At 43.2% G+C, this 18801-nt stretch overlaps 1 protein-coding gene across 1 annotated transcript in view; it reads left to right on the top strand.

Annotated features, from left to right (window-relative positions):
- The window catches only part of FAM13A (family with sequence similarity 13, member A), a gene marked incomplete at its 5' end in the record, with an annotated part of 38433 nt that extends 20948 nt beyond the window's left edge, over positions 1–17485 (top strand). Inside the window, 10 exon segments of the mRNA XM_010014910.1 lie at positions 1803–2016; positions 2401–2539; positions 3673–3754; positions 3886–4106; positions 5446–5529; positions 9630–9725; positions 11287–11370; positions 15371–15567; positions 16241–16342; positions 17359–17485. Coding sequence (XP_010013212.1) covers positions 1803–2016; positions 2401–2539; positions 3673–3754; positions 3886–4106; positions 5446–5529; positions 9630–9725; positions 11287–11370; positions 15371–15567; positions 16241–16342; positions 17359–17485 — 1346 coding nt within the window.
- Positions 17486–18801: the final 1316 nt, after the last annotated feature.

The following is an 18801-nucleotide window of genomic DNA, read 5'->3' on the forward strand; positions in this document are numbered from 1 at the left end:
GATTTGCTCCTATTGTATTATTAGCCTTTATTTTGCTACAAGAGATCTTGTGAGGACCTTCCTGAAATCATGGGTGATTCAGGGAAGCGTGTAACACCAAAGTGTCGCAGTTTGGCTGCAGGGTTTGCCCTTTGTTTCACCTTCCTTCTTATCAGATTCCTTGAGGAAAATATTTCAGGTATTAGGAACTGCCAAGGTTGAACGCAGATTAGAAAGAACTCATGTTTCAGAAATTATCTGAGAAAAGTGCAGGCTGCATAAGCTTTCCAATCTGTGACAAAACAGCTGCCAGGCACTTGGGACTTGCACACCTCATCAAAGTAGCCTCTGCAAGCCAGGCTTGTATATGCTTCACTTAACACAACACCTGCGAGACGCTCTTATGCAAAAACCTCCAGCCATCCCTTTCAGAGCATCTTATCAGTTTGCATGCAGCACCAGCCTCTAAGCAGAGGCGTGCCATTTATATTCCTGTGCTAAAGAAGAAGGGAAGAGGAGGAGAGCATTGTTTGATGCTATGTACAGGCAAAATACCACTGTGCCTGTCATTACTGAATTGTGGATGATCTTGTGCTGTCCGAATGATGCATGGGGGGGAATATTAAACAGCATAGAGGTTCATGCAATCCATTCTGAGCTATGAAAATGTTAACCTTGTTCAGAAAAGGGAAATGGTGCTTTTTATTCAAAAATTGGTAACTTCAAAAGGCCCTTCTCTTCATGAAAGAAGAATGTCTATTCTTCTGCACTAGGGCACTGGAAATAATGAGTCCACAGCTGTGCAACTGGTCTGGGAAGTTTCTATAAGGTTTTTGTTTTCTTACTTGACTCTAGAACTATTTGTTAGATTTATAAGTTCAAAGCCTGGCTCTTAAACTGTCTAATCCTGTGGTGCTAAGTAGGAGCATGCAGATCAGCTTAGTAAACTATCTGAACACAAAACGTTAGACTCCCTATGGCATCTGGAGGGAGTGATCACAAGATTGAGGCGATTGCTTTCCGTGGGCTCCATTATGCTAATCAGCAATGCTAAGTTGGGTTTCTCTTTCTCTCCCACTCCCCCATCTCCCTGTAGGACACTGCTTTTACTTCCAGTTCTTTAGACTGTCCAAGGGACTGAAGATTTCCTCACTTCTCTGCCTTACTGTTAAGCAGGAGGACTGTATGTGAAAGAGGAAAGGGGGGAAACTCGGACCATATTGCCATCATTGTTAATTTACTGGTTAGGCACCCTGTGGAAATGGTAGTAACGTGAGACACCTTTTCCTTTGCAGACCAGAAGAACCTACGCTTACTCCTTGTCTTTGAATTTCCAACAGCGGGCAGCAGGATTGTATTGGAGTACTGGAGGCTACAGGGGGACAACTAATATGCTATTCATTTACAGCATTTGTACATCCTGAAAGTGAAAAAAAAAAATCCTCTTGTATCCAGTTGTCTCTTTTATACTGCTATGTGCCTAGAAATCTTTCTTGTCTAGCATAATTTTTCCCTCAAAGGTGCTGGTTGGTGATAGCTGCACTTGGTGTCAGTCTGTGGTAATTACTGACCAACTTTTGGGTACGGTTTTCTGTCGCACCTACGAGACTATTTATGTTCATTTAGAGTACCCATTGTAACCACGCAATGGTTTGCATTGCTTTGCACCCTGGGTAGGTGCAGGTAATGACCCAGAGAATGCCTGACAACAAGTAGTCGTGGTCCAGCACAAACTGGTCAGGGTTCATTAGAAAAGTTGCCTGGTGTCTGTCGTACATGTAAAACAAAAACGATAAAACCAGCCTTTGTCTTACTGTTCCCAGAGCCCATCCCTGCTCTTTCCTCATGGCAGCGAGACGGCTTAGACTCAGATGAGGCTCGCCTTTCCCCGCAGGCCGGTCGCTTAATTCGCCAGCTTCTGGATGAGGACAGCGATCCTATGCTGTCCCCTCGCTTCTATGCCTATGGACAAAGCCAACAGTACCTGGATGATACAGAAGTGCCTCCTTCCCCTCCCAATTCTCATTCCTTCATGAGGTGGGTTGTGATTTGCCTGTGCTGACTCTTGCACCTAGATGTAAAGGGTTTGCACAGTTGCATCAAGCAACATCTCTTTGGATCATATGCGCCAGATAGCTATGCTGTGTTGGGTTCTTGTTGCTACAGATGGCAAACATACTTTTAGAGAAGTTCTTGGTAACTACTTATCTGTGGGTTTGTGAATTAATATCCCTAGAGTTTCTGTTGCTGAAAGAGGCTATTAGAGCATCTTATGCTATCTGTCATTACAGAGGAGCAACATAGCATTCTCACTTCTGTGGGATTGGCCTTTATTTACACAAAGTTTAAGTGGCCTTCTCTGCATGAATATGTACTGTGGCTGTTTGGATAAGCTCTTTCTGCAATCTCTGTTCTTGGTAGGAGGCGGAGTTCATCTTTGGGATCTTACGAAGATGACAGAGAGGACCTTACCCCTGCACAACTCACCCGGAGGATTCAGGGACTGAAGAAAAAGATCAGGAGGTTTGAGGAAAAATTTGAAGAGGAGAGGAAGTACAGAGTAAGTCTCTAGGAATTAAGCATTTGTATGGAGAGGTGTGCCTGAACAAGGGAAAGCGACATAGAATCATTGAATGGCTAGGGTTGGAAAGACATCACAGAAGTCTGTCAAACATACAGGGGTCTTGAAAGCTTTTATAAGAAAAAATAAAAAAATAAAAATTAAAAAAAAAAATGCTGCTGCCCAAAAAAAGAAAATGCGCAATCATACCAACCAAATTAACTTTCCAAGCATTAGGTACTGTCAGTGCAGCACAAGAGACAGCTTAATAAACTCATAGGATTTTGATCGCTGCTAAGACAGTGTGCTGAAAGCGCACACTCAGTGTGTAGAAATAGCTGTGTTCTGTTTGTTTGCCTATTTAAATTCAGGTTATGGGAAGCACAATTGCGTATCTCATTAGAATGATGGTAATCCCAGGACACCAGCACATTGCAGAGGAGAGAAAGCAGCTGCCTTTACTCCTGAGCAAGGAACCACAGTCAAGTGCTGCTAAGCAGTAGCAGTGTACTGTACTCTAATTATTCCTGACGTGCCCTTCCGATGCACAGAAAGCTTTTTAAGGAACTAAAGCTTTGCATGTGTGTGTCTTTGTTGGTGATCTAAACCATAAAGGCTTGTACTGAAAGGATCTTGCCTGCAGTAGAAAAGGCTGGGAGGAATGCTCAGAGTTTGCTGTAACTTAGCATTTGAGTTATTTTGGTGTCTTTGGATGTGAAGCATCCTTTGGTAAGGATACATTCATTCTAACACTTCTCACACTGTTTATGCTAGGCTTCCTCTACACTGGAGGTGCCCTCTTGTTAGGATTGCAATAGGCACAAGGATTCCAATGTGCATCTCTCCTTCTGAGCCACTCCTACAACTTAACGTTTGCCATCAAGAGTTTTGTGTTTTCTAAAAAGAAAATTAATCTCATAATGCCCCTAAGAGACAATGTTGTGACAGGCAGGAGCAATTAAAGCAAGGTCCAAAACAAGCTGGTCAGAAGTATGCAGATGCCATTCAGAAGCCAGTGCCCATGCCCTGTGCTGGGTCCAAATTCTTTGTACCTCTTTGTGACACATGCTTGTTTCAGTGAGTCTCTCCTGTTGGTTTAACACAGATTCAGCATGACTGTTCTTTCCTCCCAGCCTTCCCACAGCGACAAAGCAGCCAACCCTGAAGTGCTCAAATGGACAAATGATTTGGCCAAATTCCGAAAGCAACTTAAAGGTGAGCAGCCACTGATGCACCTTCGAGGGCAGCTGAACTCTGCCCCAGTTAAATTTGACATTAGGCAGCAATCACATGTTACATTTTAAAAAAGAAAAAAAGCTCATCTTCCCCCAAATGTCCCTGTTTAGAGTCAAAACTGAAGATATCAGAGGAGGACCTTGGCCCTGTTGTGCGTCAGCGGAGCAACACACTCCCCAAGAGCTTCGGCTCTCAGCTTGAAAAGGACGATGACAAGAAGCAAGACCTGTCAGATAAATCTGCCAAGCCTGCTGTGGAAGCAACCCTTGATTCTATCCAGAAGAAGCTTCAAGAAAAACGAACAGAGACAAACCGACCTGAAGATATTAAGGTACAATGTAGAGAGATCACATTTAGGCCTTTAACTACAAGTGGGTAACTCATGGCTGCACAGTCACTTGTGAAAGCCTTCTTGTGAAATGTCTTCTACATTTGCCACAGGGTCTACAACCTTTACTCCTGTCTCATGTGCATTGGTTTCTTTCCATCTGCTTTAGTACCTGACTTCTTTTTTTTCCCCAGAGCTCAGTTTCTATTGAATGTCATTGTATGTTCTTTTTCCAATCCTTGTATATTCCAAGTAACATTTCTGAATTACTGCAATGTTTCCTGCCCTGTATTTGGCTATTCCTATAGTTATTTCCAAAGCCTCCTGGCAAATTCTCAGTCTTCCAGTGATTCTGGAGATCAGGTAATCTGTTTCCTTTTAGTTCACTCCAAAGCTGAATGATCTTTCAGGGCATTTTATCGCTACTCTTCAGAGTTTCACATTGAGCTCGGACATTGAGCTCTGTTAGCTGCTGTAATCTCTGAGGGTTATCAGCAGGGAGGTCTTACTGTCTGAGGTTTCGGCAGCCTTGTACATGAAGTCCTTGTGTCTGCTGACATGTAAACTGTCCAGTGCTTTGCAAGAGAGGGGCACACAGCATTATCTTTGTTTACTAGACCTGCAGAAGATGATTATACACACAGTGTGTGTTTAGCTGTTTTCTGGCAGTAGCAAGAATCCACAGCCTGACCTTTGAAGAGAGTCTGTGATAGGTGCTGTGTTAGGGAGAGAAGGCTTAGTGTCAGGCAAGTTCAATGGGGGAACTCTGGCAAACTTAGGGAAGTCTCCAACTGTCTGCCCTTTTTTGGCTTGGGTCCCCTCAGCCTGTCTGCCAGAGCTTTTCACAGCAGAATTGGCAGAAGGAGGCAGTCTGACTGCACTTTAGTTCATGGTAAAGTATGTTTGTGGCAGTCAAAGCAAAGATGGCAAACTTTGCAAGAGGTACTGCAGCTTGTCTCAGATTTGGAGAAAAAGAACGTTTGTTTTGTTGTAGAATTTACACTTTGGAACTGAACTGAAAAAGAGCCACCATCATTAGAAGTTGCATACCGTTGTTTTTTAAAAGCATACTGGTAATTGACAAATTCCCCTTATGTATGTAGAATACCTTCATATGCAAAGTTTGGTTTTAATCTGCCTGCATTGTGCATAGGGTGCCATTCACATTAACAGTCTCTTTAGCAATATAGCTGGGAAAAGAGTACTGGAAAGCAGAGATGAGTCTTCAAAACATTAATGACAAAATGATGTTACTGTAGTTATGCCACAAATCAGTATTGAGTCCAGGAATCTAACTTTGGGGTTTTTTTCTTTTTCTCTCTCTCTGTGCCACTTTTCACAGGACATGACAAGAGATCAGATAGCAGCTGAAAAAGTGGCTCTACAAAAAGCTTTGCTGTATTATGAAAGCATTCATGGCAGACCGGTATGTACAGCAGTGGCTTTATTTCAAAGTACACCTTGATATGTTTTGTCTGTGGTAAATAATCCCCCTCATGCTCCTTTGATGTCACAGTCACTAGAACTTCTTGCTGTTCAAACCACACGTGCATCCTCTAATCCACCTCCCTGATCCTTCACAAATGCTGTTACCGAGGAGCCTGTCTGCACACAGCACTGGGCTTGGCACATAGCTGTTGGACAGACCCTACAGGCTGAATAAGGCTGAATGTGCGTTATCACACTCGCCAGGATCCACAAACACCTGGTTTGTGGCCCAGTGGATTCACCAGCCTTGCTGGAGAGAGTCTACATGGGAATAGTTGTGTGTGATCCCCAATCCAACCAGGAATTTTGCAGTTTGCTAGTATTAATGGCTAGCTGGGAAGGCAAGTGTGCATAAAATGCTCCTTCTTAGAGGAGCTACAATGTGTTTCTCCTGACACCTTGCTGTTTGCAGGGAGGCATCTGTACCTTGCTGTTTGCACAACCCTCTTGTGCCAAAGGATTTATGAATCAGTTTGTCTCCTGAGCAACACAGCATAAATTGAGAGGAGATTTCATTCTTCTCCTGAGAAATGGATGGGTTTTTTTCCCATGTGCCAGTGGAAGCAAAGGACATGAGGTTTCTTGCACATTCAACCTTAACAGAAAGAAATTATTTGTGAAGACAGAAAATTAGATATTGTGTCCTACTGATCCCTGCTGTGGGAGAGACACAGTGGTTTCCAGGCCGCCTCAAGTTGCATGAATCCCTCCTCCTCTTTCACTGATGACACTATTATCTTTGCTATCACCTGTATAGGTAAAGTAAGTTAGTTTCAGAGTGGTGCCGATTCCTTCAGCAGTGGCTTGGGAGCAGCAAATTTCTGCTTATAAGGAGTACTTGATTAGTGCAGCTGACAGATCTGTCATTCTGTTGCCACGTGGGATTCTGATCTCCTCCTTTTGCTCCTGAATTATTTCCTCCTTTGTCCATTGTTTTAAAAAAGGCTCACTAATTTATTTAAACGCCTTCATAAAGTGCTAATACTGTATAGCACTTAAACCACGACAGTCATATATACCAGCAACTGAAAACAGCAAAGTTGTATGAGAGGACATGCAGTTTTATTCTTGTGTAAAATAGAGAAAGGCCAGCATAAGGGAATCCACTTAACTTTCCCTTTCTTCTCCATGAGACAAAGTTTGCTTTTGGTGCTTTTACAATCACATAAATCAACAGGTGGCATCTTGTTGAGGTAAACTCAGTTAAATCTGTTTAAAAAGAGATCAAGCCCAGAGCCTAACTTGTCAGTGTATCTTTATTTTTTCTTCCCTTTCTGATGCTTTATTTATACAACTGCTTTTCAATTTGTTTTTAAGTAAGCAGTCTATACCTAGCAACACTGAACTGCATGGCAAGGAAGACTGCAGCTGCTGAGCTTTTGCTGTTCCCAGCTCCTGGCGCTGCAGCAGTGGAAAAGTACTGAGAGCTTGAGGAGAATGGGGATGGTTCAGCCAAGTTGGTTTTTTTTCTTAAAGATATTTAACTAAACAAGAAAAACAATGAAGCTCAGATTTATTGTGCAACTGGGTCTTTCTGCACCAGTTAAAGATGAACCTGAAAAGGTGGAACTGAACTATTTTAGTTAAGGCAGAAAGTCCATCTCTGAAGAAATTCTTGAGCTGCTCTAACAATGCAAGCAGCAGTCTGTTTCTCAGCTGCTGCTCTTTTGCCATGTGGAGTGTGCCCCAGAGTTGTGTCAAAGGCTCTATTATTCCAACAGTCTTTTTGCATTTTGATGTTCTCCCAAAATATACTCAGGTTTTGCTGGTATTACTTATGTTTACCTAGTGAGACAGTTTGGCCGTGTGCTCAACATTTTCTCTCAGTTAAGAGTGCCGTAAGTCAGTGGTGTAAGTCTGCAAGGCTGAGTCAGGCCCCACACACGTAACTACCAGTGCCTAAATTAATTCTCTTTGTTCTTTCTCCATACTGATACTTGGACACTGAAGCATGTAATTTAATTTTTTCATTTTTCAACATACCTATGGATTTTTTCCCATTCCAAGGCTTATGTTTATTTTTCTGTACAGAACACTGCTATATATCAACTTTGAAATTTTGTTAATTGAAGGTTTGGTCTCAGCCTAAGCCTCTGCATGGTCTTTTTAAGTCACAGAGACTGTATGAGCCAACAGTAGTGCTGTGCCTCCTGTCCTACTAACTGCTAACCTAGTAAAACTGTCAATTTTAAATATATATATTGGCTACACAGTTTCTCCAGTTTTATGCTTGTTTGGTTGGAGAGATATGTCCAGAGTTGGAGGCAACTCGCTACCCAGTGCAACTGAATGCAGATACATCAACACAAAACTCAGTAGAATGCTGAGTGAATTGTTGGATGCTGCTCACATGCCTTTAATCCATGTGAGCTGCTTACTCAATGAACAGCCAGCTTGAGGCTGTCAAGTATTGAGGCCACACTGCTTTGGAGGTGTGGGACATACAGGCCCTAGAGCTCAGGCTGTGCATCGGTATGCCTCTTATCAGGCTTGGGGATGTTTGCACTGAACCCAGGGAATCAAAAGATCTTCCTCCTTCTTCCTCCCTATTCATCTGCCCCCAACACTGGAAACAGGCATAGTTATCAGGAGGAAGATGTTACTTCCAGATTCTTAGTCTCACTCCTGGCAGTACTTACAGGTCTTCAGCCCCTTGCAAACCCACACCATCTCCTGCTCTGGAGGGAGGATGTGAAAGCGTCAGAAAGCTTACTCCAGTGAAAGCCAACTGCAGACAAAATGAAAGACAGTTGCTTTTAAAATTTCCTCCCTGTCTCAAGCTGTATTCCCTCTCCTCCTATTTCTGTTCTAGAAAGGGAGACTGTACAAAGCTCCCTAGGGTTTACACTGTTGTTGTTGATTTTTGTATGGCAGCCGTTCAGATGCTTTGGTGATTAGCAGCAGTAAAAAGCCTTGACGAAGATAGGCATGACATCAGAATCAGTTAAAGCTTCTCCTCATAAAAGCTTTATAATTTAAAGTTAGACAAAAGGTTTAATGGAAGGACAGTTGTAGAATGTGGGTCAGAGTGCTGAATACAAAGAAAGGTGATGATCAGGTTGGTTCTGCTGAGTATTTTGTTTGCTTTTTAACCCTGCTGCAACAAAACATTGAAGAAATAAAACCCAACTTTCTCACAACTGGTACTTAGTTGGACAGACCTTTGCTTCCCCACACTATCTACTGTCTGTGAAGTCTTCCCTTCTCCTGCACTGTCCATACTACTGAGATTTTGGTTTAGCTTGGATCTGAAAGAAAACCAGAAATGAGCACTCGCAGTGCGTAATGCTCTCAGACTGAGGAGGGAGCACGAGTAGAGTTGGGGACAGAGCAATGTAAGGAAGGCTTGGGGTGGGCATTATGGCATTCTGTCCTCTCTGTGCCATGTAGTCTTGGCACCTTCATCTCAGATCTTTGGTAACTTCTCGCCAGCAAGATTGCTGGGAGGAGGGGTGGAGGGCAAGGCTAGAGAGTTAAAAAGATGAAGAACTATTGGCTTGGACAGGAAATCAGGAGGGAATAGCAAAGCCGGAAAGTCAGCTTTTGTGAAATCTGTAGTTTAAGCTACCCTGGGAAAGTCTCCTTACGTTGCAGTATCTAGTCATTGCAGCTCCTTTCTGGTTCTGTGGGTCACAAACACTGTCTCTGAGGTCCCGGCCACAAGAATAAGGGTGGGAAACCTCATGTTGTGCCTTATGACGATAGATGTGATTACAAGTGCAGACTGCCGCCTCTATGGGTCATTTAGTACTGTGGATATATGATACCTAAGCTGGTCATTTAAGCCACCTGTCTCATACAGCCACATTACAAGACACACCAAAGTTCAGGTGGTGCTTCATCTGGCACCTGGGACAGGAGATGCAGTGACCTGCACAAGCACTTGCATGACCCGTTTCAGGGCTAATGCTGCTAACTTCTCACCTTCATGAAATTCCCTTCAAGCCCCCTCTGCCTAATAGCGATCAGAGGCACATGCTTTAAGGGATGGAGTATCTGCTGCAGGCTTCATGGATCTCTCTTCTTTTGCCTTTTCAGGTTACCAAAAATGAACGACAGGTGATGAAGCCATTGTATGATAGGTATCGGTTGGTCAAGCAGATCCTCTCCAGAGCCAGCACCATCCCTATCATTGTGAGTAGAGCATTCTTCTGGGGGATGTTCATTTGGTTTAGAGCTGAGGAAACAGGAATCACTGCACTGTTGCATACAACCCAATTGCTAAGGCCAAGTCCTAGCCTATCCTATCGCTCAGAGACCAAGCAAATGAGTGAACCGGTGACACACCATATACTGAAGTTGGGCAAAGCTGGTGTAAGGGACTCCAGTGCCGACCACGAGCCATGGGACACATTTCACCCTGTATTGTTTCTCCTCTTTCCATTGGGCTGCTGCTGGTATTTCATCATCTTGTGTTTGGCTACAGCCTTGCTTCTCTTTCCTTATCAATCCACTCTGACCTGCAGGTCTTCTATGCTACTTAGTTATGCAGGGTTGTATGTCAGGAACGCAGACTTGCATGGGTCCCACAGGACATACCAGTCTCCTTGGCTGAGAGAAAAGGGCCAACAGTCTCCAAACACTTCATTTGTATTAAAGAGATCCTGCAAGTGGTGGATATTCCTTCATACGAGATGGTGCTTTGGCAAGGAGGCACTGCCACTAGCAAGGAATCCAGTACACCCCTCTAGGCAGCAAATGCACTATCTCAATTTTAGACAACTTGTGTAGGTTACTTCTAAAAAATTATTTGATCTAAAAAGTACATACAGAATACTTTTAGCTTAAGTCCATGGAAAGAGAACTGTTTTATCATGGTTCCTGTTTACTCTGTCTGTCATGTATGATCCTTTACCTTTTTTTGCCTTTCCCAAGCAGCGCTCATGTCCTGACCACTTTTTGTAGACCACTAGTCGAGGGAATAGACTGGCACAGCATTACTCAGTACAGTCACACTGAGAAGTGGGGTTTTTTCTGCAAATAGTGAGAGGTGATCCTGTATTTAAAACAAAAAGCTGTTTCTCCTTGAATATGCAAAGAACTCCCTAAAATGGGTGCTGTGAAGACGGTGCTGGCAATCAGGAAGGAAGGAATCGTGTAGCTGTGCATGGGCAGTTGAACACAAAGATCTCAAAACACAGCTCAGGTCCTGTTTAGAGACAAAATTGAAACTGCACAGTGGCTGGCAGAGGAGAGACAAGACTGGCTTTCCCCAGCCCCTAAGCAAGAACAGTGAGATGCTCATGCAGAGGCAGCATACATTTGAAAACCCAACCCTACATCATTAGGCACTTCAGTGGGAAATTAGGCTCCTGGAAAGCAAGCCTGGAGAGTCTAGAGGGGCTTACACTATAGCTCTGGAGAGCAAACCAAGTATGTGTACATATGGGCCTTGGGCTGGGGGTTGTTTTCTTGCAGCCTTTACTTTGTAGTTCCTGCCCAGCCGGTATTCCAGTATCCAAGCTTTTTCTTTAAAAGTGTTTGGCAGTGATGTCTCTTGCTAAGCAACATCCTGAGAGAAAATGGCCAATGTTTAGTGGATTTACCGGGCATGTTTTTGTCCTTTAAGAAATAGCTTTCTCCTGATGGTCCAGCAGTGAGCTGAGAGTGAATGTGTGGATGAGAATGTGCTGAGAGCAGGTGATGGAGGAGAAAGGGGTTCATAATGTAACGTACTTGTTAACACCTGTCACAGGGTTCCCCCTCCAGCAAGCGGAGAAGCCCTTTGCTGCAGCCAATTATCGAGGGCGAAACAGCTTCCTTCTTCAAGGAGATAAAGGTGAAGACCTCCAGCTGCTAACTAATTGCTCAGTTTGCATCAATTTCTCTCTTATACCAATGAAAGAGAATGGTTGATTGATACTTTTTTCCATCAGTGTTGTTTTTTTTTGCAGTGTCCTCCTGAAAAATCAGTAGCTGCTTTAAGCCTCGCCAGTTCTGATCAAATTCTTCCTTGTAGATAAGACTACAGTATTTCCTTTGCACTCTTTCGCTATTACTTGCTTTCAATTCATATTTACCCTTCTCCTTCCCCCTCCACCTGCACAGAATAGATTTGATTTTACTCTTTAAGAAAAAAGATCACAGTTCCCTTTGTACCTTGCTTTTTTCTTGCTTCCCTCTTTTCTTTAATGACATTAACTTGCTCTGCAGTAGTTTCTCTCACTCCAAAGCTCTGCGGTTTGCACACAGCACCGTGGCAGGAATGAGCCCTCACAAAACTAACACTCGCACATGGAGCCAACCAGGGCACTTGCGGGATCCTTTTCTACTCCCCTTCACGTGCTTATTTTATCCAGGGCTCTTTGTCAACACCTTGTGAAGGGTATTTCTAAGCAAGTCACATGAGGATAGAAGTAAGAACAGCTCAGTTCTGTTAGTTAATGCTTAGTCAGATTTGGATGGCAGGATTGTTGTGTTTCTTTCTCATGCTGCTGTGGGGTAGTAATCCTTGGTGGTGAAGACTGTTGTGATATTGGGCCTTTTTCCCCTTGGAAGAAGGGAAGTTCAGCGTTTGACCAGGACATGTAGCATGGAGCTGGACCCTGAATTGTTTTTGTTACCCTTGCAGTGTAACGGGAGAAAGGTGCTTCAGCACACTTGGGTCTTTTATCTGTTATCCAGCCAGAGTTTGGTTAATGATGGTGTAAGTACTACAGACGTAGACATCCAAGGTGGTTTGATTATGGGGCAGTTACAGTAGATTGTATATTAATGGATGGTTCAAGGCACGTACTCATTAAAACCAGGTGGCAGAGTGAAGATGTTAAACTGCTGTTTGAAGGCTGGTTAATCATCACTGAGGTCTTCGTATTTTCTAGTTAACTGCTGGATCAAAACTGTAGTAGTGGTCTGGTGGGGGCTGTTTTTGTTAGGTTTTGGTGTTTTTCTTTTATCATGTCCTCTCTTTTTCACCTATGCTTGCACTCAGAGTCAAAACTTCTGTCAATTATGATCCCCGATTAGTATGGCTGGTGCTGCATTGTGTCAGCTCAGCAGTGTCCTGCAGAGAATACAAACCTTGAGATGTTTCTGACTGAAGATCAGGGTGACAGCCTTAAGCCCATTAACAATTACATGCCTAGTAACACTTAAATGGTGCCCTGAAGCTTTACAGGGCAGCTTTGCACAGAACCGCACTCAGAACTAAAGAGAGGAAATTGCCAAAAGGCCACAAAAATTATCCCTCAGACAGGTCTGCTATGGGTGGAGCACTGCCTGTCTCGATGGGCCCCTGACACTGTCCACTGTCAGGTGCTTTCATTTTTGGTTCTTTTTTTGGAAGCATTTGGGAGAGTTGGATAAAAGCTTGAAAGGTGATTTGAGGCGAAGCCTTACCAAACATTTGGGTACAATATCTTGAGTATCGTCTGTGTTAAAAAAAGTCCTTGGGAAGCTTGCTTGCTGAGAGTGCTGATGGTGGGATACTCTGGAGATTTTATGTTTGCAACTCTGGAAAGTTTAAATGCCTTATGATTGCCTAAATAAGATCCAAGCAGGTGCAAGCCAGATGGATCTAGTCAGTGAAGATCATTCTGGTTTGAGGTGTAAATGCCAGTGCAGGTTTAAAATAAGATTCCCATATGAGACTTGCTTATAATGAAGGCCTTAGATGGCTGTTTCCATTCAAGTTCTTGCTAAGAATCCCTTTAATTCACTCCTTAGTTTTAAACAGCAAAATGCTTTAAGAGGTCTTGTGACAGCGACATGTAGTGTTTTGGCACTGAGGTCTAAACGAGTGAAATTTCTACACTTTCTTCTCCTCCCATGGGCTTCCATTGGCAGGAGGCTCACTCCTGAGCTCTGGGCCAGAGTAATCATTGCTGGCTTGGGCAGTGCACTGATGCCCTGGAGCGAGGCAAGCGAGATGGTCCCATGGGTGTCTGTGGGGAATACACCTCGCATGTGTCCTTGGGAGCAGTTTGTCACACTGCTTCCTTCCTCTCCAGAAGCAGAATCCAGCAGCAACTTACTCTCCCAGGAAAGGGCATAGGAGCTCCTCTTTTGGTGCCAGACAGAGTGCCCTGATATAAAGCATAGCATTTTTACTGCTTAGATTGACTTAGCAAATCCTCCTCTGTGTCACAGCGGGATTGGTGTTCTGCTGCAGTCGGAGTTGCCCTTACCTGACAGGGCAGGATGGCATGCTTGGGGACTGGTCAATATGGTTTCCACTCTCCAGCCCAGCCTGAAGTTGTTTGCAGGGTTTAAAAACAGTATGTGACTGCTGGTTTATGCCTTCTGTTTAAACTATATCATTTACGGTTAGAGAAATGGTCTTATCCAATCATATGCTAAATATTGCTTTAACTTTCGCAAGTTCCCTGCAGATTTCCCCAAGTTGTATTCACACTTTTCCGTATCTTTTATCATTATTTTTACACAAAACTTCTCCCCAGCTAATCTTTTTTTATCCTCACGCCTCCATCTTGGTTGTAATTCTCAGCCTGTGGCTTTGAATTGCGTTTTCATGGCCTAGAGCTTTTAACATAAAAAGTAAACTCTGGGCAAACTCGGATTTCATGTAGATGTGTTTGTTTATAAATCATTGACTTTAAGGATTTAATGGGACTATGACAGGTCCTAATGTTACTTTTTCCCTGTTTGCTCGAAACATGGGAGCAATCTTTTAGGAATAGTTGAACCATTCACAAGGAATCACATGCAAATAAAAGAAAGAAAATGGCTTCTTTTGATCCCAATACAACAATATATTTTTGCATATACTTGAAGACTTCAGTGATATTAGCCCTCAAAAGCTTTTAAAGATATGCATGTGCTTAGATCCTTCCTAGCTAGAGTTACATGGTTGTAAAATAAGTGTATACACCTACATACATACGAGATTTACTGTCCATGCTAGCATTGATTACCTTCCTCTGATGCTTATGCCTCATTCCTTATGTTAAGGTTGAAAACTGCCTTCTAGCAATGTCTCTGCATGTCAGAGAAAACTGGGCCCTATTCCCTGATAATCCAAACGATTTCTGGACAGTGTCGCAGGACAGGCCCAACATTTGAGAATGCTGCGAATTATGAATTAGCAGAAGTACAGCCAGGACTTTCAGATCTTGTGCCTATAAATTTTGCAAAAACTTTGAACGCAGCCAATTCATCAGTGTACTTTGGGGAAATTGCACTGGGCAAAGTGTTTCCATTCCAATTTTTTAGTGTAATCCAGCTAAATGGTACAGAACTGATGTTGGGAACATGTTGACAACAGTAGTCCTTTTTATGGTTAACCATATCCTGTGTTTGGACCATTGAAAGACTGATCTGAGCTCATTGATACCACTGTATGAGCATTTGAAGTCTTGAATTCAGCCATTAGAGAGAGCTGTTGAGCTGCATCTATTGAGAATATTTACCATTTTAACTTGGCAATCTGTATGCTGCCAGGTGTATTTGTGAGGAAACTTAGAGGATGGCTGGTATGCTTTATACAATATGCACAATGGCTGTAAGTGGTTTTATTTACATCAGGGTACGTAAATCACACGCAGCAACAGGTTGCTAACAACCCCACATATTTTTTTCACTCAGTTTTTTTGCCACCAATCTGAGTTGGTGGTCGCAGTTTCTCTGACATGCTTTGGGTATAGGGTGTCTTATTGATGGTCTTCTGGTGTCTGTATTGCTTGGCAATTGAAGTGCTTGCTCTGCCTATCCACTTCTTTTCATACCTGTTCCCCAGTGCATGTCGTGAAAGGAGGTGCCTGTTTCTGAGAAGGGAAGCAGTAACCTATTGTGTTATGGGGGTGCTCTGTCCCTCTCTGTAGGAGGAAGAGGAGGGGTCTGAGGAGGACAGCAATGTGAAGCCAGATTTAACAATTACCATGAAAACAGATTTCAACGTGCGTAGCTTCTTGGATCAACTAGAAGATGATGCCGACGGCTTTGTTTCCCCAGTGGATGATAAGATGCCATCTAGGAGCAATCAGGATATGGGGCTTTCAAACCTCCATGAAGCATCCATGTACGTTGAATTCACAGGCAACTTCAGAAAGTTCTTTCTTCCTAAAATAGCATTACATTTGTCAGAGAAGTGTCTAGATTTTTTATTTTTTATTTTCTACTTATGATCTGAGTCAGAAGTTTTTGTGCTTTATTTTTAAATGCTATAGACCCTCATGGTTTTGTCCTGTAACTGATTCTTGACTTCTGCATCTTTGGGTTCTAGTACTAAATAGTAGCTCCACTTCAGCAGTGGCAAGCCTTTATCATGAAAACAACCCTGTATTCTACAAGGTTTTTGAGGTTTCAGTGAGGTCATGTTGAACTAGCTTTGCTAGTTTCAAGCAGCTAGGTCTGATACAAACACGTAGGTGGTAGCCTTAAGTTGTGACCATTGGATCTTGATCATATAAAAGTCACGAAAATCAGATCCATTTTCAGCAAGTAAGTTTAATTCAGTGAATTGTGAAATGCACACTCGACCTCCTTAGAGGCTTCAGCCTAAGTGCATGTTTGGTTTGCTGAAGTAAATTCAGAGAGCTTTCTGTTGCAAGTAACACCAAGTTGCCGGAGCTGCTTGCAGGAGCAGCTCCATTGCTTGGTATACCTACAACCACGCATTTGTAGATTTACTGTATGTTTCCTGTTATACCTGTGTACATATGTATGATCCCATTTCTGTTTAAACCCAACAGCCCTGAACTGTTAGAGCAGCTCCAAGAAGTCAGGGAAGAGAAAAAGCGGATCAGAAAAAAATTGAGGGACTTTGAAGATAATTTTTTCCGACAAAATGGAAGGTAACAATTTCTCTGTCCTTCAGCTACTTTCAGTCTGTTTGGCATCTGCAAAGACCTCCAAATATGGAAAGTTACCCAAATTCATTGTTACATATTGCTTTGTCAGCATTTTACTCACATTTGTAACAGTTGCCCATTAATATGGATTACTTCCCCTTTTCCCCTCCCACCAAAGAACTTCAGGGACCACAGCCTCCTTGAAAACTTTGTCTTAGGACATGCAGTGGGAAGCAGAAGTACAGATGTGAAAATCCAGCTGCCTCTAGCACAGCTGACAGGAGTAGTGGAAGTTTCTCAGCTACAGATGAATGGGGTTTTTTCCTCATGATGTATGTTTAGGTTTGTGTCCTGTTCTTGCTTGTCTGTGAGGCATTCCGATGCTAGTTTAACAAGTATTTCTGCTTTAGTGGGCTGGGTGTACTGTTCTCAGAAAATGCCTCTCATCAATGAGCTGATAGAATGTTTTAATGTATTTCTACTCAAATGATCTTGTTAGTTTCTTGCCACCAGCCATCATCCTTAGAGGTTCTTGTAAAATCACTGAAAACTTTAAAGTTTCATATAACCTAAGAGAAATCTGATCAGGTGTCATCTTCCCTTTCATGCCTGTTCATGCAAGTGATGTGGTGCCAAGCCAGGAGAAGCTTGGCATTTTATTTTGTTGTATTTTATTTTGCCATGCTAGCAGGCTGATACTGAGATGGTTCCTGCAATGTTTTTAAACTGTTGTGTGGAGGCTGGCAATTTCAGAGAAGCAGGGCATGCTTTAGATAAGGCTTTGCATTTGGAACCATGGGATTCTGTTCAGCCTCAATGTGCACGCATCCCAAAAAATGCTTGAGCTGTTTGTTTGCCCCTCTTTTTTTTTCCCCCCTCTCAAAAGAAAACTTTTGGTCTTGTTCCCCAATGGAAAGTAGAGGAGAGGAGCTGCTTTGTAGGTCTTTTTGGGGGACAGAGGGAGGAGGCTGCTGAGGGAAGATGTCCTGTTTTCTCATGATCTGCTTTCCCTCCCATAGGAATGTGCAGAAAGAAGATCGCACTCCAATGGCTGAAGAGTACAACGAATACAAGCAGATTAAGGCCAAGCTGAGGCTGCTGGAGGTCCTCATCAGTAAAAGAGATATTAGCTCCAAGATCATGTAAAGGAAAAGATTATTTTTGCCAGTGAACAAAGAGGACAGAGCACCAAATGGACAAATGCATGAAGTGGATGCAGTGGGAGCCTGGCTGGGAAGAGCTGAGGAGCTCCCTGGGAACTGAAGGGCCATTCCCAGAGGTGGGAGGGTGAGGAAATGTGGCTTTCCATCACTCTCTACACTTGCTGTTGCCCACTCTTTCTCCAGGCCTGTTGCCCAAAATGGAGTTTGCCACTGTAGGAGACATGACGCTGCGCTCAGTGACTGCACTGAAGGGATTCTTCTGTTTTGATTTGCTTACAGATCCTGTAATATTTAGAATATCAAAGCCAGCCATGCTATTTTTTTCCCCAGGATATCATAGCAAGAGGCACAGTAGGATGAATAGTGATAAATCATCAAATAGCTTCTACTTTAGTTTAACAGGCAAGCGCCGTGACTGATCTGATGTGAAGGCACAGGCCAGATAGCGCCAAGACTCTTCTCTTGTAGCTACAGTAAAGATCTTCTCAGACTTTTGACCTGACTGCTTGGAGTCCAGCATTTTCTGTTGCTCTAGAGAAATGGTGTAAGAAGCTCCCAGTCCCAGTGTAACTTGTACTGCTCAGAGCTGGTAAGAGTCACAGTTTTGCCCAGGCTTGAGTTGGGTTTTCTTCCCACTTTCTTGATGGCCAATTCAGCTGAAGTAGAAGAAAGCACTTAAATCTGCTTGCGATAGCAAAGAAAATGAGCCATGAGCAAGGTTCTTGTTGGCTTGTTGTGCTTGGAAGGTGATACTGTAACATTATGACCATGTTTGGGCAATTAGGAAGAGGTTTTTAAAGCTTTAAGTCAGAATCCCTTGGGGTTTTGGTAGCTGATCAGTTAATTATCTGGTGTCAAGTATCTCGAAGACTCATCCCATCAGGACATGTGCTTCATCATCTGGTACAAGCATAAGAGTCTAAGCTGGACAGTACACGCGGGTGTCATGCATACTCGCTAGCATGAATTTTGTGCTTTCATGTACACTGTCAGACTCTGGGCTGCAGCAATGACACTGTGGCAGTGGCAGCAGGGGGTGATCTTCTCTTCCCGGTGTGTGTAGGTGGTGTGCCAGTGCAGAGCATACTGTGGGGAACTGACAGCCTAGAGCCATGCTCTGTCAGTGGAAAGGGCCCGTGTCTCAGGTGCAGGTTTTGACAATCCAATGTTTTCAAATTAATTTATGAATGATGTAAAGAATCGTTGAATGGTTTGGGTTGGAAAGGACCTCAAATATCATGTAGTCTACACCGGTGCCATGGGCAGGGACACCTTCCACTAGACCAGATTTCTCAAAGG

This window comes from Nestor notabilis, unplaced genomic scaffold (genome assembly GCF_000696875.1).
Source record: "Nestor notabilis isolate BGI_N333 unplaced genomic scaffold, ASM69687v1 scaffold25955, whole genome shotgun sequence".
Classification (NCBI taxonomy): domain Eukaryota; kingdom Metazoa; phylum Chordata; class Aves; order Psittaciformes; family Psittacidae; genus Nestor; species Nestor notabilis.